Source organism: Tripterygium wilfordii, chromosome 9 (assembly GCF_013401445.1).
Source record: "Tripterygium wilfordii isolate XIE 37 chromosome 9, ASM1340144v1, whole genome shotgun sequence".
NCBI classification, from domain to species: Eukaryota; Viridiplantae; Streptophyta; class Magnoliopsida; order Celastrales; family Celastraceae; genus Tripterygium; species Tripterygium wilfordii.
In genome coordinates, this window is record NC_052240.1 from 14532517 (window position 1) to 14555474 (window position 22958).

Consider the following 22958-nt stretch of genomic DNA (forward strand, 5'->3'; position numbering starts at 1 on the left):
TTTTGGATTTTGACCAGAAAAAGAAAGAAAAAGGAAGTGAGTGAGCATACTACTGTAAAGGCATAAATCTAGCAAGTGAGAGACAAGTCCATTGCTTCAACAATAATTGTAGGCTAAACTCATTGGTGCAAACCCCGACTGATCCGGCTGTTATTGTATGCCAACCAAGCCAAGTTTCTCAGGTTACTGGATGTGCCATTGCACGCACAAAAATGGTTAGAAAATTCAAAGGCATTGAGACCAACAACGCACCTTTTCGTATTTTCCTTAAAACCATATTAAAAGTCAAGCCCATCTGGCCCACTAAACCACAAATTTGGCCCACTAAAGATGCCAACGGACCAACCACCAAGAAGGCCATTCCTTTATATACATACTGGCTACTTCACTGCTTTAAGCCTTTAATAATACAACTGAAAGCCTCCCATGAAATCACAAGAAACAACGCGTGTATTGTAATTATTTGTGTTTTTTTCTTCAACGCTACGGGCTTTGGGCCTTCCAGCCCATCAGTCAGCCCATTTCGTCCGCAACGGTGGTCCAATTAAACCCAAAAGATCAACCTCAAAATAAATAAATTCCTAGTCGTAATTTGAAACTGGAAACCATTCCCAGCATTCCAGGATATAATCCCCTAATTGGAGATTTAGTTATTTTAGAACTTATTTATACAAGCACGTGGAGTACTGTTTGCTAAGGCGATTCTCATTTTGGATCGAGCCCAAATGGATTCCATCATCGAGAGCAGACCTCGAATGAACGATCAAGTGACCTGATTTTATCCTGTGTCTTACGCTAGACTCTTTGTTGATTAGTCAAAGGAGTACCATTCGTTTAAACTTAAAAGTAATTCGTTTATTAAAATCTAAGAGCTTGCCGTTTGGAAAGTTGGGGGTGTTGGGTTGGGAGATGTTTGGAACGGACACCTCTCAACCCTTGATCGTTTAAGGCGTTCAGAACCGTTGGGACTAAACCTCTCTATAAAGTTATATATAAAAATCTCAACACCTCCAAACCCTAAAAGTAGTTCGTCAAAGCAAAGGTAGTATTACTTGACCGACCTCAGAAGTTCAGGAGGCTGCACGGTCCAAATCTTTTACTCTCCTTAGGGCACTTGCAATGGTATATAATTATTGGGCTAACAAAGATGTTGTCTTTTGTTTTGTTAATGTGACTATATTATGAAACGTGTTTTGTTTATGTGACTGTATTAAGAGAAGTGTTTTACTGATGTGGATGTATTGATATTTTGTGTTCTGTTGTGAATAATATGAAGGAATGGAATGTTATTGACCTCCATGTTGAGTTAGAAGAGAGAGTGTAGAAATTTATGTTTTACTGATGTGATTGTATTATAATACGTGTTTGACTTGATTTTTTGTGCAATAGATGTAAGACCGGGCCAACATTTTTGCTGGCCCAGTAAATAACTCACCATTGCAATTGCCCTTATATCTGTGCATTATTTGAACCTAGTAGAAGATAACTCCCATCACCCAAAATGACTAGAAAAAAAAACAAAAAAAAATAAAATATATATAAATATATATATATATATATATATACACACACTACAGAAACAAGTCCTCTATAATGATAAACTGAGTCTGGGATGTCTGAGTGCAAGGAAATACATACCTTCTGCTCTCCTTGAATTTGCTGTTTCAAAATAAATATTTGCATGACACCACTACTCAGTTTATTTGATTCCTTGTGTTGATCTCTGCGTGCAAGGAATACAAAAGATAAAATTGAGTGTTGTCATACAACTATTTATTTTGAAACTGCAAATTCAAGTACTGAGGGAATTAACAGCTCCTGCAAGCACCATACATGATTATTAAACTTAAATCAGGTTAATCTGAAACCATTATCAACAAATTGTAAGTCTCAAACTGTAACGAGCCATCGGGCCCATATTTCACACTGCCCATCTCTGTAGATCTCTTCATGTCTCCACCACTTCTTCTTTTTTCTCTCAAAGACCTTACTTTTTCATAAGGACGCCTGTAAAAGGTACACAAACTATTTAGTGTCAACAACATTTCAAAGTATCAAGTTAATTGCAGATAAAACCAAGAAGTATAGGAGCAACAACTAGAAAACTATTATGGAGATAGCTGAAAGGAAGCAATCTAAAAGGCATAAACACGAGTTACATGACTGTTAAGGCACCAGGTTCTTTTTAATATTGCAGTAACAATTGCAATCTTAACTCACATAAGCACACCCAAGTAAAGCACCAGAATCATAGTGTATACCCCACCACCAGAAACTCTCGTTTCATCCATCAATAGTTTTTTATGTTCTTTAAGCTAACACACTAAAAACTAAACCCCATCATAAGCCTCAATAACAAGCAAAGAGAGCAATCATATATTCTCCTGAAGAAGCAAAAGCAATATGGTTAAAGAAACAGAAAGCAGAGCATATGATTTAAACAAACCTCTTCCACATCAAGACTACAAATTGCTAAACATTTAGATGCACAAGTAGGAAGAAAGAAATAAAGATCCAACCTTCTTGACAGGGGTCACGTTAACAGCCCCTCAGATGTATTGTTAGGCATGAAAATCATAACCTTCACGTGTGGTTAAAAAATCAGGGCAACCTCACATCTGGGGACCAGGTGTAAGTTCCACTGAATATTTACCACAACCTCACATTATCTAATTCCAGGGAACGTCTTTACAAGTTTCATATGGACTTCACAGAAATTGACTATGAATTTCATACCTAAAGAATGCTATTTGAAAATGTCAAATCCAAGTATTCCAATGTCTTGCATCTCCCCAACCTTGCGTCAGCATACCTTTCGATATTAGTACCATTCAGAGACCGCATAAATCTACTAGCTCCCTGAAATCCATCTATTGACATGTCTCAATAAAAAAAAGATTCAAAAAGATAAAATGAAAACAAGTAACAAATTAGCATGTAAAAAAATACAATGAAGACAAGTACCAAATTAGCAGATTTGAACCTTCTCAAAGCAGGCTTTCCTCGTGCAACTCTTTGTGCACGACTACAAGAGATTCTAAATGGATTGGGTTCAAATACTCGCAAGAATGAAGAATTCATGTTCTGAGATTAACATAAACTTCACTCCAGTAAAACTTGAAATTAGATTCAATACCTATGGTCAATGAAGATAAACCCTGTGGCTTGAAGAAGAAAACGAAATACGAAGCATCGTCGATTCAGAATTACCTTCAACTTTGTATCCATAACTGCGTATCTCAAAAACATTACCAGAGGTCTAGAGCCACAGATTTCATTCAACTACCAAAGTAAAACTCGGTGATTTAGTTCCCATAGAGTTTCAGAGACAATGCCCTAAGTGCACCATCCCTACTGGAAATTTTTTAATTCCTTGAATGCCTTCATGGTCATCAATTTCACTTTCAGTCAATTTGGGCAATTAGGAAGAATTGCACAAAAAGCTCAAGTTAATACATTCAGAGATTGGTCTCGCTAATCGAAATTCATCAACAAGAACAAATTTGAGTATGATACTGCACAGATAACAACCCTCAATATGCCTCAATGTCAAGAAGAGAGTGCAAGCACATACCTCCTGAAGAACTAAAAGCACTGCAACTCAAGAAAGTGAGAAACAACCTCTATTGACTGGGTTCATGATAACAGCCCGTCACATATATTGCAAGGCTGGAAAATTGTAACCAGAATACATACACGCTTCACAAATGAGGACAACCTCACACATCTTGGGATCAGGTGTAAATTCCATAGAATGATATTCCAAAAAAATTTAATAGGCATCTTCTTTTTCACCAATTTCATATAGACTTAATGGAAAGCAACTCTGTATTATTTCAAAATTTGAATCCAAGGATTACTAGCAATGCCGTATGTCTCTACAACCTTGGATTAGCCAGCCTTAGAATTTATGCTCTACTCCCAGCATTTGTTTGAAACCAAACAAGATGAAAGCAATTAATCAGTAAAGCTTAACAACTCCAGCACTCAAAAATAATAATACTACAAAAGCCAGATTGTGTCCACTTAATGTCTTCTGGATAATATTTAGGAATCGAGGTACTCAAGGAGCATTAGCATAGTACCCAGTTGCCGTATTAGTCTAAGAACTGAGTAGTTTGGTATTGATCTATGCTTGCAAGGAACATATACTAAACTCAGTATCGCCAATGTAGTAATGTTATTTGACCTGCAATAAGGATAAGTATATGACACTTCAGTGCTATAGCTTCAAGTCATAAATTAGACTTAAATAGGGTGCTTCTTACCAGAATTATCAACAAATTATATTTCTGAAATTGTATTGATCCATCTGGCCCCTATTTCAGCCTGCCAGTCTCCTTAGATCTCTTTATCCATCACAGGTTTTTTGTCAAGACCTGCAAAACTAAAAATTTGTTAATGTCAATAGCATTACTAGCTCACAAGTTAATTAATAATTAATGGCACATATAAAACTAGTCAAAGACGAGAACGTATCAATCCAGAAGGGGCAAACATAACTGGAGAAATACCTAGTTCTCCTAATGTCACAGTTTAGTGATCGAGTTAATCATAAAAGTTTTTCCACAGATCAAAGTAGATGGTAATATTATTTTCCACTAGCAAGTCTGACTTAAAACCTTTGGCTGGGGTTCATGTTAGTGGCTCTCGGATATACAGTCTTGCTTGAAAATCGTGATCCATGCATACACGCTTCACAAATTACAATAATCTCACATCCAGAGACCAGGTGTAAGTTGTAAGGTTTTGAATGTTCCTTTGGTCAAATTCTGGTAAACATCTTTACCAGTTCCATATTGACTTCATAAAAAGCAACTCAGACTTTCATACATAATGAAAATTATTTCAAAAATATCAACTCGAAGGATTACAAGCAACAATCTTGTGTGTCCCTCCAACCCCTTTCATCAGCTTTACCTTCGAATATTAGTATTTTCAGAAATCATACAAAGCTACTGGCTCGAACATGTATACTGTCGTCTCCAGAAGAATAAAAATGGGCAATCAACACCATTGGTTCAGCCAATAGTCTTAGAATGTTAATCCCAACGACTGAACTCCATCAAGTAAAAAAATACAAATAAAATGAGCAATAAATTAGTAGTGCTAAACCTTCTCAAATATGTGTTCCTCCTGGGATCGACAGAAGAAGGAACTCAGCAACTCAAAGAGGGAAAGAGGCTTCCTCTCTGTGTGAACCACTCCAAGAGATGCCAAACGGATTAGGTTCGAAAATCCACAGGAACTAAGAAATCTTGTTCTGACATCCATGTGTAAACTTCAACCCAGCAAAACCTGAAATCAGTTTCATGAGTCAAAGAATCAACCTGAGTGCTTGAAGTAAGGGACCAAATTACCAAGCAACCCAAATGCTTCTGGTAAAACACCAAATATCAAGCCCCATTGCTACAGACCTCAACTTAATATCCAATGAATGCATAGAATGATGATCTCGGTGCCTCACAAAGTATTACCAGAGCAAATGATTTCATTCAACCACCAGAGTAAAACAAGGTGATTTAGTTCCCGTTGAGCCTTCAGAGATGATCACTTCGGTGTTTCAACTTCCTCACTTTGGAAATTCTTTAATTCCTTCGAATTACTTCCTGCTCACGGATTCCCCTTTCAGGCAATTTGAATGGAGCCATTCGAAAGAACTGAACATACAGCTCAAAAAAATCTGGATATTCGTTCATTCTCTCTGATCTCTGGAATCAAATTTGATCGCCAATTACAAACTTGAGTATCCTCTTAAGGTCAACAGCAAATACAACTGTAATTGTATATATTTCGATAGTAACGAAGGAAATAAACTTTCATTAGAAAATAAAGCAACTACAAATTATAGCGAGATGACCAAGATGACCACACAGAGGAGCATGCGTAGGAGAAAACAAAGCAAACTAAGGACTAGACTCGAACCTTCTATCACCAACTCGAAATAAACTTTCATTAGAAAATAACGCAACTACAAATTATAGCGAGATGACCAATATAACCACACAGAGCATGCGTAGGAGAAAACAAAGCAAACTAAGGACTAGACTCGAACCTTCTATCACCAACTCTCTAACCCAACAACCTTCAACACTAGATCATTAGAGCTCTTCCAAGCTTTAAACTACATCTTAAAATAAGCTTTACATTTACAGATACAAACTACTCTAGGTTACCGCAACAGCAAGTCAACAAGGTCGATCTTCCCTTTCAAAAAATCAGGGAATAATCGACGGACGGAGACCTCAAACGGTGATGAAAAAACAAATCCACACAACCATCGCCGACCAAACTCAATCCAAGTTTAGATTTAGGATCCTGCATAGATCGCTAGTAGCATCGTCATACTTCACAGTAGTCGTCTTCTTCGTAAAGAAAGCAGGAAGAGGGAGGGAACTAGGAGGAGGAGAGGTGAAAAACGCCGAACCAGCGTAAAATCCGTTTACAGGGCCTGAATGGGCGAGTCGTATCTCCTTCACAGACTCGGGATTTGGACCTAACTTCTCTGTGGAACCTAGATTCATATATGACTTGGCTTTAATCGGCGCCGCTTCCTTGATCTCTTCGCCACGTTTAAGGATCCTAACCTGACCCATAACGAGCTTCTGGCTCTTGCTGTTGTTATTGTCGGCGCTGATATTTCTTGTCGGAAGCTTGGAGGAGAAGGTGGCGCGTGACTGAGGTGATGTGTTGGGACTCCGTTTCCTCCGCTTTTGTTGCGCCGCCCTGTTTGACCGACTCTGGTTAGAGTTCGGTTTTGGTTTTCTGAGAGGAGAAATTAGAGCTTGTCGAGACATGGAATTCTTCAGGCAATCTTGAGGATTGAGAACTGCAACACTCATTTTGAGAATACTCTTCGATTTACAAGAGAGCAGAGAAGAAGAAGAGGGAGGAAGAGGAGGGGGGAGAAACAACAGATTTATTACAGAAAACTTGGTGGTGTTGAACGAGTTGGGGGAGTAGAGATTTTATAGGGAAAGAGGAAGCAACGTCGAGGTGAGGCGGTACCCATCAGACGCGAATTTAATACGCGTGTCCTACTTAGATTAGGGTGTTTTTTTCCCCTTAATGGAAATAGGAATTAGGAAACACTTTATGATTTATTGTATAGAAAAAAAAAAAGAAAGAAAGGGAAACACTTTTTCATGTATTGATGTTTGGCTTGATAATCAAGTAATTGCCCAAAGTAACATTGATTTGAAGGCAATATCATCAAAATATTAAAGTATGGACAAAGAATTTTCAGACAAATGCAATAAACAATAGCATTAAAATGAATTGTTTGTAATGCTTAATTAGTGAATTGTACAACAAATTTCTAGTTTATTTATTTATTCCACATTCCATGTCCAAAATTTATTGTGATTTATTGATTCGATATGTTTCACATGCTATCAAAAAATAATAAGATATGCATTGAACTTTTGATTTTGAATGGGATGGCTATTTAATCTTTGAGAACAAATATTACTCTAAAAATGTATATATTTTTCTTAGGAAATTTGATTTATGGGGAGGAGGTCTAACGCGTGAAAATCAGTCTCGTCCGCAGGTGTGCGGGTATAGTCATGACGTGAAGGACTGCGTGTCTGACGTGTTGCGAAACAGCCGTTGCCCGTTGGCATGATTATCCATCTCCTCTACCATTTCGCCTTCTTTCTTGCAACTATTACAAAAGTGACATTCCCCGACCTCGACGTACCTTTCATGGACAATCAAAATTACCAAAAGAAAATTCGACGTGTTAGACAAGGCGCATTTTTCAAAGGAGGAAAGATCCTGGGTCCCACACTTAAGCATTGGAGACAGCTGCATCAATGCACACGTGGCTAACACCGAGTGGGATGACGTAAAGGTCAGAAAAGAAGTGCGCCACGTATTACATTATCAGTCAACCGACTTTCATTGGACCGGCCAAATCATCATTCATCATGATATTAAAAAAAAAAAATCATTTTCATTGCATGCCAATTGGCACAAAATGAATTTATGTAAAAGTAATGTAAGCCATAAGGATGGTTGGTGAATTTACCTAAGGTTGAATCGTATAGACTAGAAAGATTCCAAATTCGATTTCAATTTGAAGCAATATTATTGTGACAATACGTTAAAATTTCGATCCAATTTATCATGTCGTCAAATGTGAAATTTATATGGATACGAGTTTGATAGCTTGAGTTTAGGTTCATATCGAATTCTAATTAACAAAATCGTATAGTATAATTGTCACTTATAATATATATATATATATATATATATATATATATATATATATATATATATATATATATATAAAAGTTATAAAAAACTTTTTTCCGATGAATTTAAATTCAAATATTTTGCAAATTTAAATCTTTAAATGAATTTGACATCAATTGTCAGATACACTTTTTGTTGTCTTGGCGGATTACTATTTCCCATTTAGAAATAACATATAGTTATGATTAATTCACAAAGCATTGTAACGAACTAAGATTATGTCGACATTTTTTATGTTTTAGTAGTATTTTAGTTCCAATTCGTAGTATTTAATGCAGCAAGAAAATATAAATTTCGAACAAGGCCATAAGTCCATAACGCATGAGTCCATGACCCATTCAAGTCCTCATCCGCCAAGGCCCAAAGCTTAAAGATTGAGCCAACGCTGAATAAGGTCCAAGGAGCCCATGATTTACTTTATGGGCCTATCAGCCATGAGCCTTTCCCTTGCTGTGTTTGGTGGGGTCCGTATTAGTGTACTACTGTATTAGGGCAAATGCAATGGTGAGGTGGTATTGGGCCAACAAAGATGTTGTCTTTTGCTGATGTGGCTGTATTGTAAAATGTGTTTTGCTTATGTGGTTGTATTGGGATAAGTGTTTTGCTGATGTGGATGTATTGATATTTAATGTTTTGGTATAGTTTTGTTGTGGATAATATGGAGGAATGAAATGTTGTTGGGTTGGGTGGAAAGAGAAAGTGTGTGGGAAGAAAAAGTGTATAGAAATTTGTGTTTTGTTGATGTGGCTGTATTAGAATACGTGTTTGACTTGACTTTTTGTGTAATAGAGGTGGAACTGGGCCAACAAAAATGTTGGCCCACTAAATTGTTTCTTATTCCATTTGCCCTTAGTGGATGAAAAATATTCAGGGGGCGACTCACTATGACGACGAAGATGAGAAGGCTGCGAGGGATTTTGCTTGGAGAGATGTACAATTCACGTCTCTTTGGTGCTGGATCTTGTACAGAGTATTGTGGTTTACTTTGCAAGTTTAATCGGCATATATTGTGTTGTTTCTTATTTCGGTTTTCTTTGCAATATGTAGTCGCGTACCATGTTAATTTTACAATGGCATGGTTGTGTTCTTGATTTCAAGTTTTATGGGTTTCTATTTGAACGACTGCTAGTGATAACTATTGGTGATGGTTTGATTACTATTTTATTTTATTTTTTATGAAATACTATTTTGGTACTTCAAAGGTTTTTTCCCAGTTGAAAAGGATTAGGAGTTTTTGTAAGATATACAAATTTCTCCAATTTTAGTTTAAGACGTGAATCATATAATAAATACATTATTAAATTGAAAGCTTTTGGGTTCACTTTATTCCAGTCAAGTAGCAAATCTGTCATTATTCTTCAGCTCTAAGAAAGTATTTATGATCACTAGGCTGCTAATTTATTGAGTTGCAGAATTTGGGTCAAAGTTGATAATGTGAAGAACAGACACAGTGCTGCAAACATATGCATGGGTCATAATGCGTGGAAGGTAACTTTCCTTTTTTCTGCTTGATGTTGTTTATTTTTTTTTAGTCTATTTTACTGATTTAATGCTTGTTTTCCCTTCACTTGTAACTGATAGTCCAAAAAAAAAGGAAAAATCTTGTCGAGGAGAATATTAGTCAACTGCCATATGAATTTCTGGGTTATATTTTGTCTCTCATGACATTGAAAGAAGAAGCAAGGGTAGTGTTCTTCACGTTTGGACTTTCATACTGACCTTGAATTTTGACGCTTCACAGACCTTATGTTGCCTAAATGTGCGTTTTGTTGCCTAAATGTGCGAGAGATGAGGAATTGCTTATGATGGAAAGGCATATCTATGTAATTTGGGTAGATCAGACATACAAGAGATCTGATATAGATGAATTCAGAGCTCAATTTGAATTTGAGGGAAAGCATAGGGTGCATTATTTATAGATGAGTTTCCTTAGCAATTGAAAAGAGAGTAAAAAGACTTGTCATGGACGCATTAGCCGTGGTATGCATAAGTGCTCTTTTCGCTTATTAGGTAACAGTGAAAGAAGGTTTTGTTTGCGCACTGTGGTTTTTCACTGTTATAGTTTTCTTCGAGCTCTTGAACTGAAAGGGATAGATCTGTAAATGTGTGCGAAGACCATCTTAAATATTTTTTATCCACTTGCCCATTTCTTGAATGATTATGTTTGGTTGGTTCATGTTCTCTTGTCAATGTAAGAGTTGCCTGTTCATCTCTTTGCTTGAAAGACTTAGAACTTGAAAGTAATGTGTTGCTTTGGCTAGAAATGCGTGCATATTTCCACAAGTAAAAGGTCTCCATATATCAGGGACCAATAATTAGAATGCATTACGAGTATCTTCCCAAACTTGTTGAAGTATTTGTTACGAAATATTGTTTTGAATATATTATCAACAATTTTTCTCAAATTTTCAAATTATCTATTTCACCAAAAAACTTGAAGTGGCCTTGTGGAGTGAAATGGAGATTAGTAGCTATACTAGGTCTATAACATATTTGGTCTTTCCTCTTCTAGTCTCTATTTGTGATACATGTCCTTTGTGTTGTATAATACATGTCTTTTTGTGTCGTTATTCAGGACAATACACAGCACTCCTTAAGATATTGAAATTTGGTATTCGTGTAGAAGATAATGAGAACCTTCTTGCCTACACCCCCTTTATAAAACTGTGACGTGTCTTGTATTTTGATAGTGGAGTGATGAAACCAACTATTTCGTTTTTAAATATGGGATTATGTTCATTCCTCTTTATTGGATCCAAAATTGAATCTTTCTTGGCTTCATGATTTTGAAAGAAGATGCAGAATTGTGGAAGAGAATATTCTTTTCAGCAACCTAAGTTTCCATTGTCTTGAACTCTCAGTACAAATTCTCAAATTGGTGTTCAATGTGCCCTAAAACCATAATTTTTCCTTAGATATATATATTTTTTTAGCCTTAACCTTACATACTGTTTGAGACTGGGCACAGTGAAATAATATCTTTCTATGACTGCTTAAGTAATTCGCGCTCCCATGCAGTTTCAAAATGTAGTTTGTTGACTGTCCATTGCATTTTAGAAGTTGTCTAGACTCTAGATAATGAAGCATAACCCCTAAATTTGTCACGTGAGTTGATATTTTAGTGTATACTTTCAGCCTTCAGGTATCTTCTCTGTTGCTATTGGAAGTATCAAGAAGCCTATGAGGTCACTTCCGTAACTGGATAACCAGCACTGCCATATGGCTGACCAGCGATTACTAGCAATTCCAGTGCTTGCTGAGGGGGGGGGGGGGGGGGGCAATCCTTCTCTACCGCATTTATGACCCAAACAAATAGAAATGGAGCAGCGGGCAATGAGGAAAGATATAGGTACGATTATGTCCAGGAAAACCGGTTATCATAATACCTGTGGAAACACGTATGGGTTGGGGAAAGGATCTCCCAAATATTGGGTAGTCATCGTTAAATTGGGGAGAATGCTCTATGAATACAAAATGCCAAATCAATAACTTGTTTGTCTGTACGGTTAGTTGAGAGTATAGCTCTGCATTGTGGATTCAACTTGATTTCTCTTGTACATTCATGTAGCTTACCTAAAACTGTTTGAGATAAAAGGTTTGGTGATGATGATGATAACTTGTTTTGGCCACCTTGCAGCTAGCTAGGTGGAAGTGCTATACAAGGAGAAGAGCTAGAAAGGCCCCAAAATAAAATTGATGTAATTAAAGAAAAGCTGGCTACAGGAGGGTGTGAATAATACATTGAACGAAGTGACGATGTAATTATCGGGGTTAGTATTTTAGCTTGATTTATTTCCTATTTATTTATCATTAGTTCCTTTGCCGTTTCACTTATTATAGAAAAGTATTCATTGGCTCAATATCTCTATATTTGGCATGTCCGTTATTTGAATTTTGAATCATAAAGGAGAAATGTAAAGAAAGGAAGATTAATTATTATGAATAATGAATTTATTTTAAAAATTTTTCTTAAGCTTTTGCTTAGAATTCTTGTTTTTTTTGTTAGCTCCCGTCAAATGCAATCAAGTACCAACACTTCATTGGCACAGAGGGACGAGCCTATAGAACGTATCCTGTTTAAGTGAGGTCATAATCTGCTAGCCCCAGAGTGTTTGGTTGGTCAGAGTTGTTCAAATTAGTGTCCATCTAGGCTGTATTTTTGAAGTGCAGTCATTCATTTATTGCTAGGCCCATACTTAATGGGCCTCCTTAGCCAATCTTTTGCTGTTACCGTTAGGGTTTTCCCGCGCTTCTTATATATTAGCTATTCACAGACCCCTCAGAGAGATCTTGTGCAATTCATCTTTGTTGACCCTGACGAAGAGACCTGGTGTTGGAATCAAATATTGGTAGACTCTTTCTCTAGATTTCTGTCAAAAGTTCAAATCTTTTTTGCAAATTCAAGTTGAGATTTATCTTCTTGGTTTTCATTAGTCAGATCTCCAATTGTTAGATGTTCTTTGCCTCATTGGCTTTGGCATTTAAATCAGCTTATCTTATTGTCTTGTCAATGGTGCATTCATTTTTTTTATTTCAATTTTTCTGTTAGCCTTTTTTGTTCATAGTTTGATTGGTGTTTTTTGATTTGGTATAGAGATATGTACCCATATGATGGCAAAATTCAAAGCTTTGGTAAATTAATTATCTTTTAGTGTTCTGTGATATATATCACACAACCTATTGTTATTATTACTGCAAATTAATCCAGTGCTGGATGTGATCTGTAATTTATGATGATATCAAAGGTTATTGGTTTATTCTTGATTGTTTCAGATTACTAACTTTTAGTATGTCTAACAAATTTTGAATGTCATTCTTTGCAGCAGCTAGTATTTTGAGTTGCAAATTTTGCATTCGAAGTTAATATTTATCATGGGAAGAAAGCAAAACTCTGCCAAAAAACAAAAGGTGAATCCCCTTATAAATTGTAATGCTTCACATTGCAATGTTTTTTGTGTTGGAAAATTTGAATCGGATTAATAACTGACGTTTTTGATTGTTTTTTATTTTATTTGTGACTGATTGGGCAAAAAGAGAGGGAATGAAAATGATGATAGGATCAGCAAACTTCCGGATGAGCTTATCATCTTCATTCTCTCGCTTTTGAACGTGAAAGAAGCAGCAAGGACTAGTGTACTTTCGCGTCGATGGCACCAAGTTTGGACTTTCATCCCCTCCCTGAATTTTGATCCTTCAGTGGTCATAAACGACCTTTGTTGGGTAAGGAACCGGTGGTTTCTTTTGAAGGGAAGGAGTAAATATGTCAATTGGGTGAATAGTGTCTTGAAGACTCATCAGGGATCCAATTTAGATAAATTCAGAGTTCAATTTGATTTGGATGGAAATCATAGACATCATATTGATGCGTGGCTGAAATTTGCAATTGAAAGGCGAGTGAAAAACCTTTCGATGGACTTTCGTAATTTTGAGGGACTTCTTGACCCTCAGTACTGTTTTCCAGTATTAGGTAACCTTTCAAAGAGATTGCGGTCTGGTACTGTGGGGTTCCCACATTGTACTTCTCTTAGAGCTCTGGAGCTGGTAGCTGTCAATATAAATGCAGACCAGATTGAATATTTCTTATCCAACTGCCCATTTCTTGAGCGGGTGTGTGTAATAGGTTCCTCTGCTCTTGTCAACTTAAGAGTTGCCGGTGCATCGCTTTGCTTGAGATACTTGGAGCTAATACATTGCTATGGCTTAGAAAGCCTATATATTTCTGCAACAAATCTCATTTCATTCGTATTTCATGGACCGAGCATTAAAATATCTTACGAGAATATCCCAAACCTTGTTGAAGTGTATTTTGCGGCGGATTTCGTTGGACCTATTATTAAGTACTTATTACAGCTTTCAAGTTATGTATCTCAAATTGAAACACTTGAACTGAACTTGTTTGGTGGAATGGAGGTTAGCAGACTAAACTACTTTCAGTTGTCTGTTCTTTTTGGGGCCTTTTCATTTCTGTTATTGAAATGTGCTTTGTATGTTGCTTGATAAATATCTTCTTTTTTTCTCATTCAGAAGATCGATCCGCTGTGCAAATTTCCTGTGTTTGCGAACCTCAAGAAATGGAAATTGAAGATTCATGCTACCAATAATACCAGGACCCTTCTTGATTATGCCCCCTTCATACATGCATGTCCGGCCCTTCAAACATTTGAGTTGGAGGTAAATTTTCTTGCTTCACATGGTTCAATATAATGATATACCCTAATGACACTTACTCTTCGTCAATATGGGCAGAACTCTTTCATATTCCTATTAGTCATCTGAAGTGGTTCGTCTTAGAATTTACAATATATGTCTATTTAGTTGAGAGTTGTTTTATGAAGGAAGGATGACAACCTATTACACTGCATCAATTGTTTTTTTCGCTTTTATGGTAGCTTGATGTGGTGCAAAATTACATATGTATTAATTATGTTTCTGTAATATTAAATCTTGTCTGGTCGGCGTATCTAGTGTTTTGCTGTTATTTCCTTGACCATATATGGTATTAGAAACGTAGTCTTTCTTAGCTTCATTATTTCAAAAGAAAAAAAAATGTTGTCGACTTTTCACAGCACGTTATATATTAACTTGATTGATGAATCATCGCCCGTCTAAAAAGCTGCCATGTGAGTTGATTTAATTTTTTGCATATCCTTTATAGTTGCTTTCTCTTTCAAGACAGGCAAAAGATAACTTGTTTCGTCTTTGTTGCAGATAGCTAGATGGAATAAGCATAATGTGGTGATGAGGAGAGCAAAAGAGGTCCCAGACCCACATTGTCCTCATAAAAACCTCAGAGAGGTAAAAATTGTTGGCTTTACGGGCCTTGCTGTGGACAATGAGATTGCGACTTATCTGATTAAGAATGCGTTCTCTCTGGAGAAAATTATCCTCGATACCAGTGCACCAACTTCAGTAGACAACCGGTGGGACCATAAAGATCCAATGAGTATTGAAACTGCAGTTAAGTGTGCCATGGGACTCAAGTACCGGTTCGCTCTTGGGAATAAATTGAAGCTCCGCTAGGCAACTTTTATATTGATCTATTATTCTGCATGACATTTTTCAATAAATAATTGTGGACTCTATTATCTGAGAGCCCTTGTTCCCCAGAATTATTTAGGTTTGCTTTTCAAGAATTTTCAATTGTCCGTACAGGGTAATGTGCCCCTGTCAAAACTTTTTAAGAAGGTTATCTTATAAATTTGAATTGCTTCTATGATTCTTCATGACAATATTGTGTAGTTGTTGCCTTGAGCGCGGAATTGTTTAGGTTTGTTTGTCTTAATCTTTAATTATGTAAACAGTGGGTGTGCATTTGTCAAAGCTTCTTCAGAAGATTATCTTACAAATTTTGGTTGGTCTACTCCAAGACCTCTTTTTGGTACAGACAGGACATAATAGTTGAGTTGCAGACGTATAGCAATGAAGATTACAGAATCAGTCTGTCTGATAGCGTCAGTGTGATGTTCTTTGGATAAAGTTCACTACATTATTCAATGTAGATTTTTTAATGTCATGTCACAACATTAGAACAACTACATTCTCTCGGCTTCTCATTTCTGTCGGGTATATCTGGGATCTGATAGCTTAGCCTCATACCAATACTAATCGACTCTCAACTGTAAATGGTTTGGTAGCTTTAGTCACACCCCGATGTTTTTTAAAGACACACCGTCAACTGATTTTTACAAGGGATGGTCAACTTAAATTGGGGTGTCTCCAGAAAAAACCGGGGTGTGACTAAAGTTACCCAAATGGTTTTCTTAAAGGTTCCTGGGTCTTAGTTCTACCCAAAATCAATATCGACATATGGCCCATGGATAACAGGCCCATAGTTTACTTAATGGGCCTTTTGAGCCCATCAATCCTGTGTTCCGGTCCCCGCACTGTTGAATGTTAGGACTCTCGGTGGGCGATCGATTCACTATGATGAAGATGGGAAGGCTTCAAAGGGTTTTTTGGATGGGGAGGATGGAGATCTTATGCAATTTAAGTCTGTTTGGTCTTATACAAACCCTTTGTTTTTATTTTGCAAGTTAAAGCAAAATAACTGCCGTTGTTGATTCTTCTTGTGGATTCCTAGTTGAACCGTCTCTGCATCATTGGCTTTAGTATTTGAGGTCAGTATAGTATATAGAATTTCTCCGTTTTTGGTAGTCCAATGTCAATTATATAACATTAAATAATACTGAAAAAATCTAGTTCTGAAATTATTGGTAATTTATGGCGAAAATTGAAAGCTTTGGGTTTATTTTTTGAGTTAAAAGTAGCAAATCTGCCATTGTTCTTTAGCTCCGATAAATTATTCATGATTACTGGTTTACGGGTTCGCTAGTTTGCCGACTAGATTTTGACTACTACTCTTGGCGGCTGCTATTATATTGACTTGCAGTTGATAATGGGAAGAAGGGTGCAGCACTTCAAACATAAAGTAAATTTCTTCGATCTACTTCATACTAATGCTTCATTTTTTTGAATCTGTTGCGCTGATTCAAGTCTTTTCCCCGCTTTTGCTTGTGGCTGATTGTGCGAAAAGGAAAAATGGGAGAGAATCTTGTCTTATGAAGGATAAAAATAAAGTCAACTGCCAGATGAATTGAAAGAAGAAGCAAGGACTAGTGTCCCTGTGGGGTGGAATGGAGCATAGTAGCCATTCTATGTTTACAATTTATTTGGTCTTTGCTCTCCTAGTTTCTATTTTTGAAACATGTCTTTTGTGTTGCATACTACTTATCTTTTTGTTTGTTATTGAGGGCAACAAACGTGCAGATAGCTCGTTTCCTGTTTTTTACTGATAGCTCATAGCTAGGTGGAGCAATTGTGTGAAAATGGGGGAAAGTATGGACCCAGACAGCCCTCACGAATCTCTGAAAGAGGTGGAAATTGCTACATATTTCATTAACAATGTCCCTTCTCAGGAAAAGATCATCTTCAATAATGTGGAGACCATTTTCAGTAGAAATTCAGTGAGATTACGAGAAAGGAGGAGAATATTGAAGCTGCAATAAAATGTGCCAAGAGACTCGTTTGTCATTTTGCTCTTGGCGAAAAGTTGGTGCTCCTATAGGCAACTTTTATCGGTATTCTGCATGACATTGCTCAATAATTGTAGCCTCTACTGTGGAAGCCTTATGTGCCGGAATTGTTTCAAGTTCTTTTTTCCTTTATCTTCAATTATCTTTACAGGATACGTTCACCTGTTAAGACCTCTTTTAGAACGATATCTTATGAATTTTAATTATTCCCCTCACATTACCTCTTTTTTGGGTATTCCCAAGATTATTTTGTTTGCCTTCATTTTGTGCGAAATTATTTGGCAAATTTTACAAGAGTATTTACTATTTAATGTTTGATTGGTGATTTCTGAATATTAGGACAAACTAAATCTCACAACTTTGTTGGATATAGGGATATATCTGCAATCTGATAGGTTCTCGAGGGTTTTGCAGTGATGACCTTCCTTTACTTGTTTTCTTTTCTTTTTTTTTTATCTGTGTATTTCAGTTTTGTTTCACTTTTGGCGTTAACTTTTTTTCGCTTGAAAAAGAATTCACATTTATCTAATTTAAATATGTTAACGTGTAAATTGTGAATCGAAATTGATTGAGACAGTATTAACATTTTTTTTCTATGATTTCGCAAGATGGAATGGGGATGAGGACGAGAACATTGACGTCGATTAAAATGAGATTGGAATAAGTAACGGTATTATTTTTTATTATAGAAAAACTTTCATTCCTTGTACTATCTTTGGTATGCACTTTAACTCCAAGAATGGAATGTTCAATTTAAGTAAACACCAACGTGAAATTCTCAAAGAATGTTTTGTCATACATGAAATGTCAAAATTGTCCACTATAACTAGGAGCACTGAATTGTGTTCTCATAAACTACATCGCCACCGCGTCCAACTTTGTTTACAACAGCAACCCTAGTGAAGTTCCGATTCAAGGTATCGATCTCTTCTATAAGTTTATTTATTCTCTGTGATTTGTAGACGCAGATAATACTTCTTTTTAATATGTGTGTTTTTTTGCCTCAACTTGCATGAAAAATATAAATAAACCCTATCAAAGCATGATTATTGTGAATAGATAATGTAATATATTGGCTCTTGCAATATTTACTGTTATATGCATTTCCACTGATTACGTTGTGCTTGATCTTGGCTAAAAAATACTTTTGGTCCTTGAATTGATAAGGTTTTTTGGGTTTCATTGGGAAACAAAAAAATTTTGTTTGTAATGTGTCCAAGCTTTGGTTCTAATTTCATACATTTTCTCCAACAAAAGATTGTATGCACACTTTTAGTCTAGAGGATAGATGGTGAGTTAGAAGAAATGAAACTTAATATCGATTTAATCTGAGTTAAGAGAATATAGATATAATTTTTGCCATTAATGTGCACACGAGTTGGTAGTTGGGTTACTAGATCAACTTAGTAAAAGAGTTGAAATAGAGCTTCAGAAAAGTCGGCTTGTGTGAATTCAACTTGCTCATAAAAAGTTGTCTTTTCAACCCGAAGGTTTTTATATTATTTTGATATATGTAGTATTGTAAATTATGCCTTTTACATGTTCCTTTATATAACACAGCATTATTTTGCCCTATCTATTGTGGTAACATTTCAACTAGTTTAGTTTGGGTTTCAAGTCAAAATTGAAATTCATGTAAAAATTTTACGGTCATTACATAGGGGGCCCTGAGCGTAAAGTGGGCATCACGAATTCGTAGGCCCATGATTTACTTAAAATGGGCTTTTTGTCTCGTCCATTACTTTAATTGAATGCTACAGTTTTCCAATTCTCTGCAACTACTGATACAATGAGTTGTGTATATAGTTTACTTACTTAAAGCATTTCTTGATAGTCTTCGCTTAATATGCTCTTGATTTAGTGTGTTTGGTTGTGTTCTCTGAAATGATGGCGGTGTTGTGAAATTACTTTTGGGAGAAGGAAAAAAAGGAGGGAAAAATCCCTAGTTGAAAATCAATATTGGCAAATGAATCATCTTATGAGATATGTAGTTTCTCTAATTGAGTGTATAGATTGCTGGTGTCTTTTGGCAGTAAAGTCATTCCAGGTACCTTCTTTAGTTTTGATCAATTGCTTCAAATGACTAGTTTTGTTAGTTTCCAAACACCCTTTTTTGTTATTGATTTGTAGAATTTGGATTGAAGCTTGCAATGGAAATACAGGCACAACACACTGGCAATGCCAAGAAACAGCAGGTAAATTCTCTTGTTTTTATTTCAATTTTGCAAAGTTTTATGTTTTGGAGTCATCTTAAAAATTCAGTAGTTTAATTTTATTTTTTTTCAATTCGATTTCTGGGTGACTGATTTTGTGGGGGAAAAGAGTGGGATTCATATGGACATGATAAGTCTGCTACCAGATGAAATTTTGTTTCTCATTCTGTCCTTTTTGACAATGAGAGAGGCTGCGATGATGAGCATCCTCTCAAATAGATGGCACAAGATTTGGACTTCGTACCCAGTCTTGAACTTCAAAGTTTCGGACGTTTTACAGTACTTGAATGAGTATAATAATCAGGAATGGCTTTGTATGACTGGGCCGCAACACGTCAAATGGGTTAACTCCGTTATAGGGTCATATCAAGGAGACACAGTTGAAGAATTAGCAGTTGAATTTGATTTGTGCGGTGACTATAAAATTGATGTCGACAGATGGGTTAACTTTGCTATGGAAAAGAAGGTCCAAAGGTTTACTTTGAATTTGAGTGGCTATACTGGATACCGATATCCTTTCCCTGCAACAGGTAGCATTGTGAAGAGGCTGCGTTCTCGTATTGTGGGGTTTACAAGCACTTCCCTTAGAGTTCTTGAGCTGAAATGTGTGAACATTACTGAATAGAGTATTAAATACTTATTATCTACCTGTCTATCTCTTGAAGTAATGAGTATAGAAAATTCATCTGAACTAGTCTGTTTGGAAGTGGCTGGCCGATATCTGCACCTGAAGTACTTGGCAGTTGTGCGTTGCATTCGATTGAAAAGCGTGTGTCTATCTGCTCCTAATCTTTCAACATTCAACTGTGTTGGAGCGAAAGTGAGCATTGCTTTTCTTAATGTACCCAAGCTCGCTCAAGTATGTATCTGTGGGACTTATTTGAGCGCAATTGGCCCCGCCATATCTTGTCTTGCAGAGTATGCATCTCCGCTCGAAACACTTGTGCTGGATGTACGTCGAACAGATGTTAGCATGCTAACCTGTAACAAGTTTAAGTATTCTTTTTGCGGTCTGGAATCCTTTTTATCATAACATGTCTTGTTCATTGTCATTCAGAATAATATACAGCTTCACAAATTTCCTGTCCTGGCACGTGTGAAAAGACTGAAGTTGATTGTTGCTGCACGAGAAAACCAGAGTCGTCTTGTTTTTTCTCCCTTGATTGTGGCATGCCCTAACATATACAAACTTGAATTGGAGGCAAGTGTTCTTTTCTTTGACCCTAGAGAATTATTGTGTATTGACACTTTTAAGTCATTATGAGAGTTGACTTGAATTTTTATTTTATTTTTTATTAATGTCATTGTTATCTTCTCCAAAAGAAAAGAAGCATATTACAAATTTGCCTTTCCGCCTTTGTTGCAGATAGGGAGGTGGGCGAGTACCATAGCAAGTAGAGCACAAGCATTCCCAGAATTTACTCTTGAGTGCCTCAAAGTGGTGGAGTTTGTTGGGTTTGCAGGGCATACTAATGATGTGGAGTTGGTCTCCTATCTGATTAAGATTGCTGTGAATTTAGAGAAAATGATCATTGTTCCTCATGGACCGTCATCAATTACGAGCTGGTGGAACCATGGAGATGAAAATAATCTACGTATTGCTAGGGCGTTAGCAAAACAGCTCCAAGATCGTTTTTCCCTGGGAGACAAATTGGTGCTCGCGTGATCCTATTGATGTTCTGTATGATTATTATTTTTTTTTCAGTATTTGCAAAATCCACTACTACTACTAGAATGTTTAAAACTCAAGAGAACTGAATGATAATAAGTAAGTTTGTTCTGTTTTGCGTCAATAATGACATGCAGAAATAGTTTGCAATGTCAATTGAAACCAAGGCACATCCTTCTTGTGTTATGATATGCAATGCTGGACAGGAATTTTCAGTCCTCTTTTTTTTTATGATTTCTATCCGTTCTCACAAATTTTCATATTCAGCCGCTGTTGATTAAACGCTAAACTCAACAACACTTGCTCAATATTCAACTAAAGCTGTGATATGAATCAATAATAATGATGGCATCTGCAAGGTAATTCAAACTTCGTAAAGTATAATCCACCCAGTGCAACCCTTCCACCCCTTGGTCATGTAGACATGACACTTGTCATGTCATCGCTCTTACAAACCAAAAGTCAAATTTTAAAAATAAAATAAAATAAAAGACGAATAACTTGAGCAGCAGAGCTTAGATTGCTCTCTATTACTCCGAATCACTTGAGCAAAGCACTTTCAAAACGCCCGGACAGAACCTTCAACTCAAAGTGCATCCTAGAAAATATTGGATACTGAGCAAATATATGTTGAGTAATACAAGCGACCTTGTTTCGGGAGCATGCACCATCAACAAGAAACAAATTCAATTCATGCACTAAAATGATCCATACGACCACCAAAAAGTCCGATATTTTTTCTTAAGCCAATTTACTTCCATAAGCTTAGATGTTAAAAATAGCATCAATATGAACATAACAAAAATGGTAGAAATAAATTCACTTACATTCTTCTTTGAATAAATGAAATTTAGAAACACAGCACACAACAACAAGAGGTGAACACAGAAGGCTGATTTATTTACAGGATGAATGATAATCGATTCAAAATACTAACATGGAAAACCAACGTATAGAATTTGGGGTAATCTGATCATTAACAGATTAATACCTTCTGCCAGTTTTTCCCACCCCAATAGTGGCTTGAAATTCAAAATGTCGAATAGCAGAGACAATGATTGGCACATGGCGAAAAAAATTAATAAATACTGGCATCATAATTTTTCCATTGGAGTGTAATCAAAATAAAAAAGATAGCTGCACCCATAAATAAACCATGAGAATTAAATTTCAATATCAATGCGGAAGAAACTAAAGAACCAGTATTTTAGAAACATAACAATCGATCGAAAACCGTACGTAAGTGTCCCAAAAGCAAATATGAAGAGTAATCAATCCTATTTATAGCCAACTGAGTTAACAGCAGAGAAAACAATCTGCGTTGAACGTCTAGCAATGAAAAGAAATATCAATCAATTATTGACCAGATATAGGAATTAGATCAACTTAAACCACCCTCAATGTAAAGCTAAGAGATTCGGCTATTTCTCTCCAGACAAACAACCCAGTAGGTAGCTATAAGCAAAATACTTGGACAATTTTATAGAAAACTGGCTTAGCAATCTACAATTTTATTTGTCAATATATTGCGAGACTGTAACAGCTCCTTGGGGTCTAGCATTGAAAAGAAATATCAATCTATTATTGACCAGATATAGGAATAAGTTCAACTTAAACTAGCCACAATGTAAAGCTAAGAGTTTCTGCTATTTCTCTCCAGACAAACAACCCAGTAGGTAGCTATAAGAAAATTACTTGGACAATTTTATAGACAACTGGCATAGCAATGTACAATTTTATTTGTCAACATACTGCGAGACTGTAGCAGCTCATTGGGATCTAACA

At 36.3% G+C, this 22958-nt stretch overlaps 3 protein-coding genes across 11 annotated transcripts; 2 read left to right on the plus strand and 1 right to left on the minus strand.

Moving 5' to 3' along the window:
* Positions 1 to 5762: 5762 nt before the first annotated feature.
* LOC120004859 lies at positions 5763 to 6946 on the minus strand. The gene has a single exon (XM_038854188.1). It carries the CDS (start codon positions 6840 to 6842, stop codon positions 6294 to 6296), a length of 549 nt encoding a protein of 182 aa, XP_038710116.1. The 5' UTR covers positions 6843 to 6946; the 3' UTR covers positions 5763 to 6293.
* A 2163-nt stretch (positions 6947 to 9109) lies between these two features.
* LOC120006235 (F-box/FBD/LRR-repeat protein At5g53840-like) lies at positions 9110 to 15518 on the plus strand. Of its 5 annotated transcripts, none has more exons than XM_038856196.1 (7): positions 9110 to 9229; positions 9672 to 9747; positions 11897 to 12029; positions 13086 to 13167; positions 13294 to 14169; positions 14284 to 14430; positions 14968 to 15518. In XM_038856196.1, the coding sequence occupies exons 4-7, from the start codon at positions 13132 to 13134 to the stop codon at positions 15277 to 15279; spliced, it is 1371 nt and encodes a 456-aa protein (XP_038712124.1). In that variant the 5' UTR covers positions 9110 to 9229; positions 9672 to 9747; positions 11897 to 12029; positions 13086 to 13131; the 3' UTR covers positions 15280 to 15518. The 5 variants fall into 5 exon arrangements, with proteins under 5 accessions (XP_038712124.1, XP_038712122.1, XP_038712126.1 ...); XM_038856197.1 differs by having other exon boundaries at positions 9155 to 9222; XM_038856194.1 differs by having other exon boundaries at positions 9115 to 9747; positions 13083 to 13167.
* Positions 15519 to 16112: 594 nt separating this feature from the next.
* LOC120005653 lies at positions 16113 to 21300 on the plus strand. 5 transcript variants are annotated; one of them, XM_038855417.1, is made up of 6 exons: positions 16113 to 16376; positions 16649 to 16902; positions 17010 to 19486; positions 19614 to 20471; positions 20562 to 20705; positions 20871 to 21300. In XM_038855417.1, exons 4-6 carry the CDS (start codon positions 20172 to 20174, stop codon positions 21168 to 21170), a joined length of 744 nt encoding a protein of 247 aa, XP_038711345.1. In that variant the 5' UTR covers positions 16113 to 16376; positions 16649 to 16902; positions 17010 to 19486; positions 19614 to 20171; the 3' UTR covers positions 21171 to 21300. The 5 variants fall into 5 exon arrangements, with proteins under 5 accessions (XP_038711345.1, XP_038711343.1, XP_038711342.1 ...); XM_038855415.1 differs by having other exon boundaries at positions 16649 to 16687; positions 16793 to 19486; XM_038855414.1 differs by having other exon boundaries at positions 16649 to 19486.
* The last annotated feature ends 1658 nt before the right edge of the window (positions 21301 to 22958 follow it).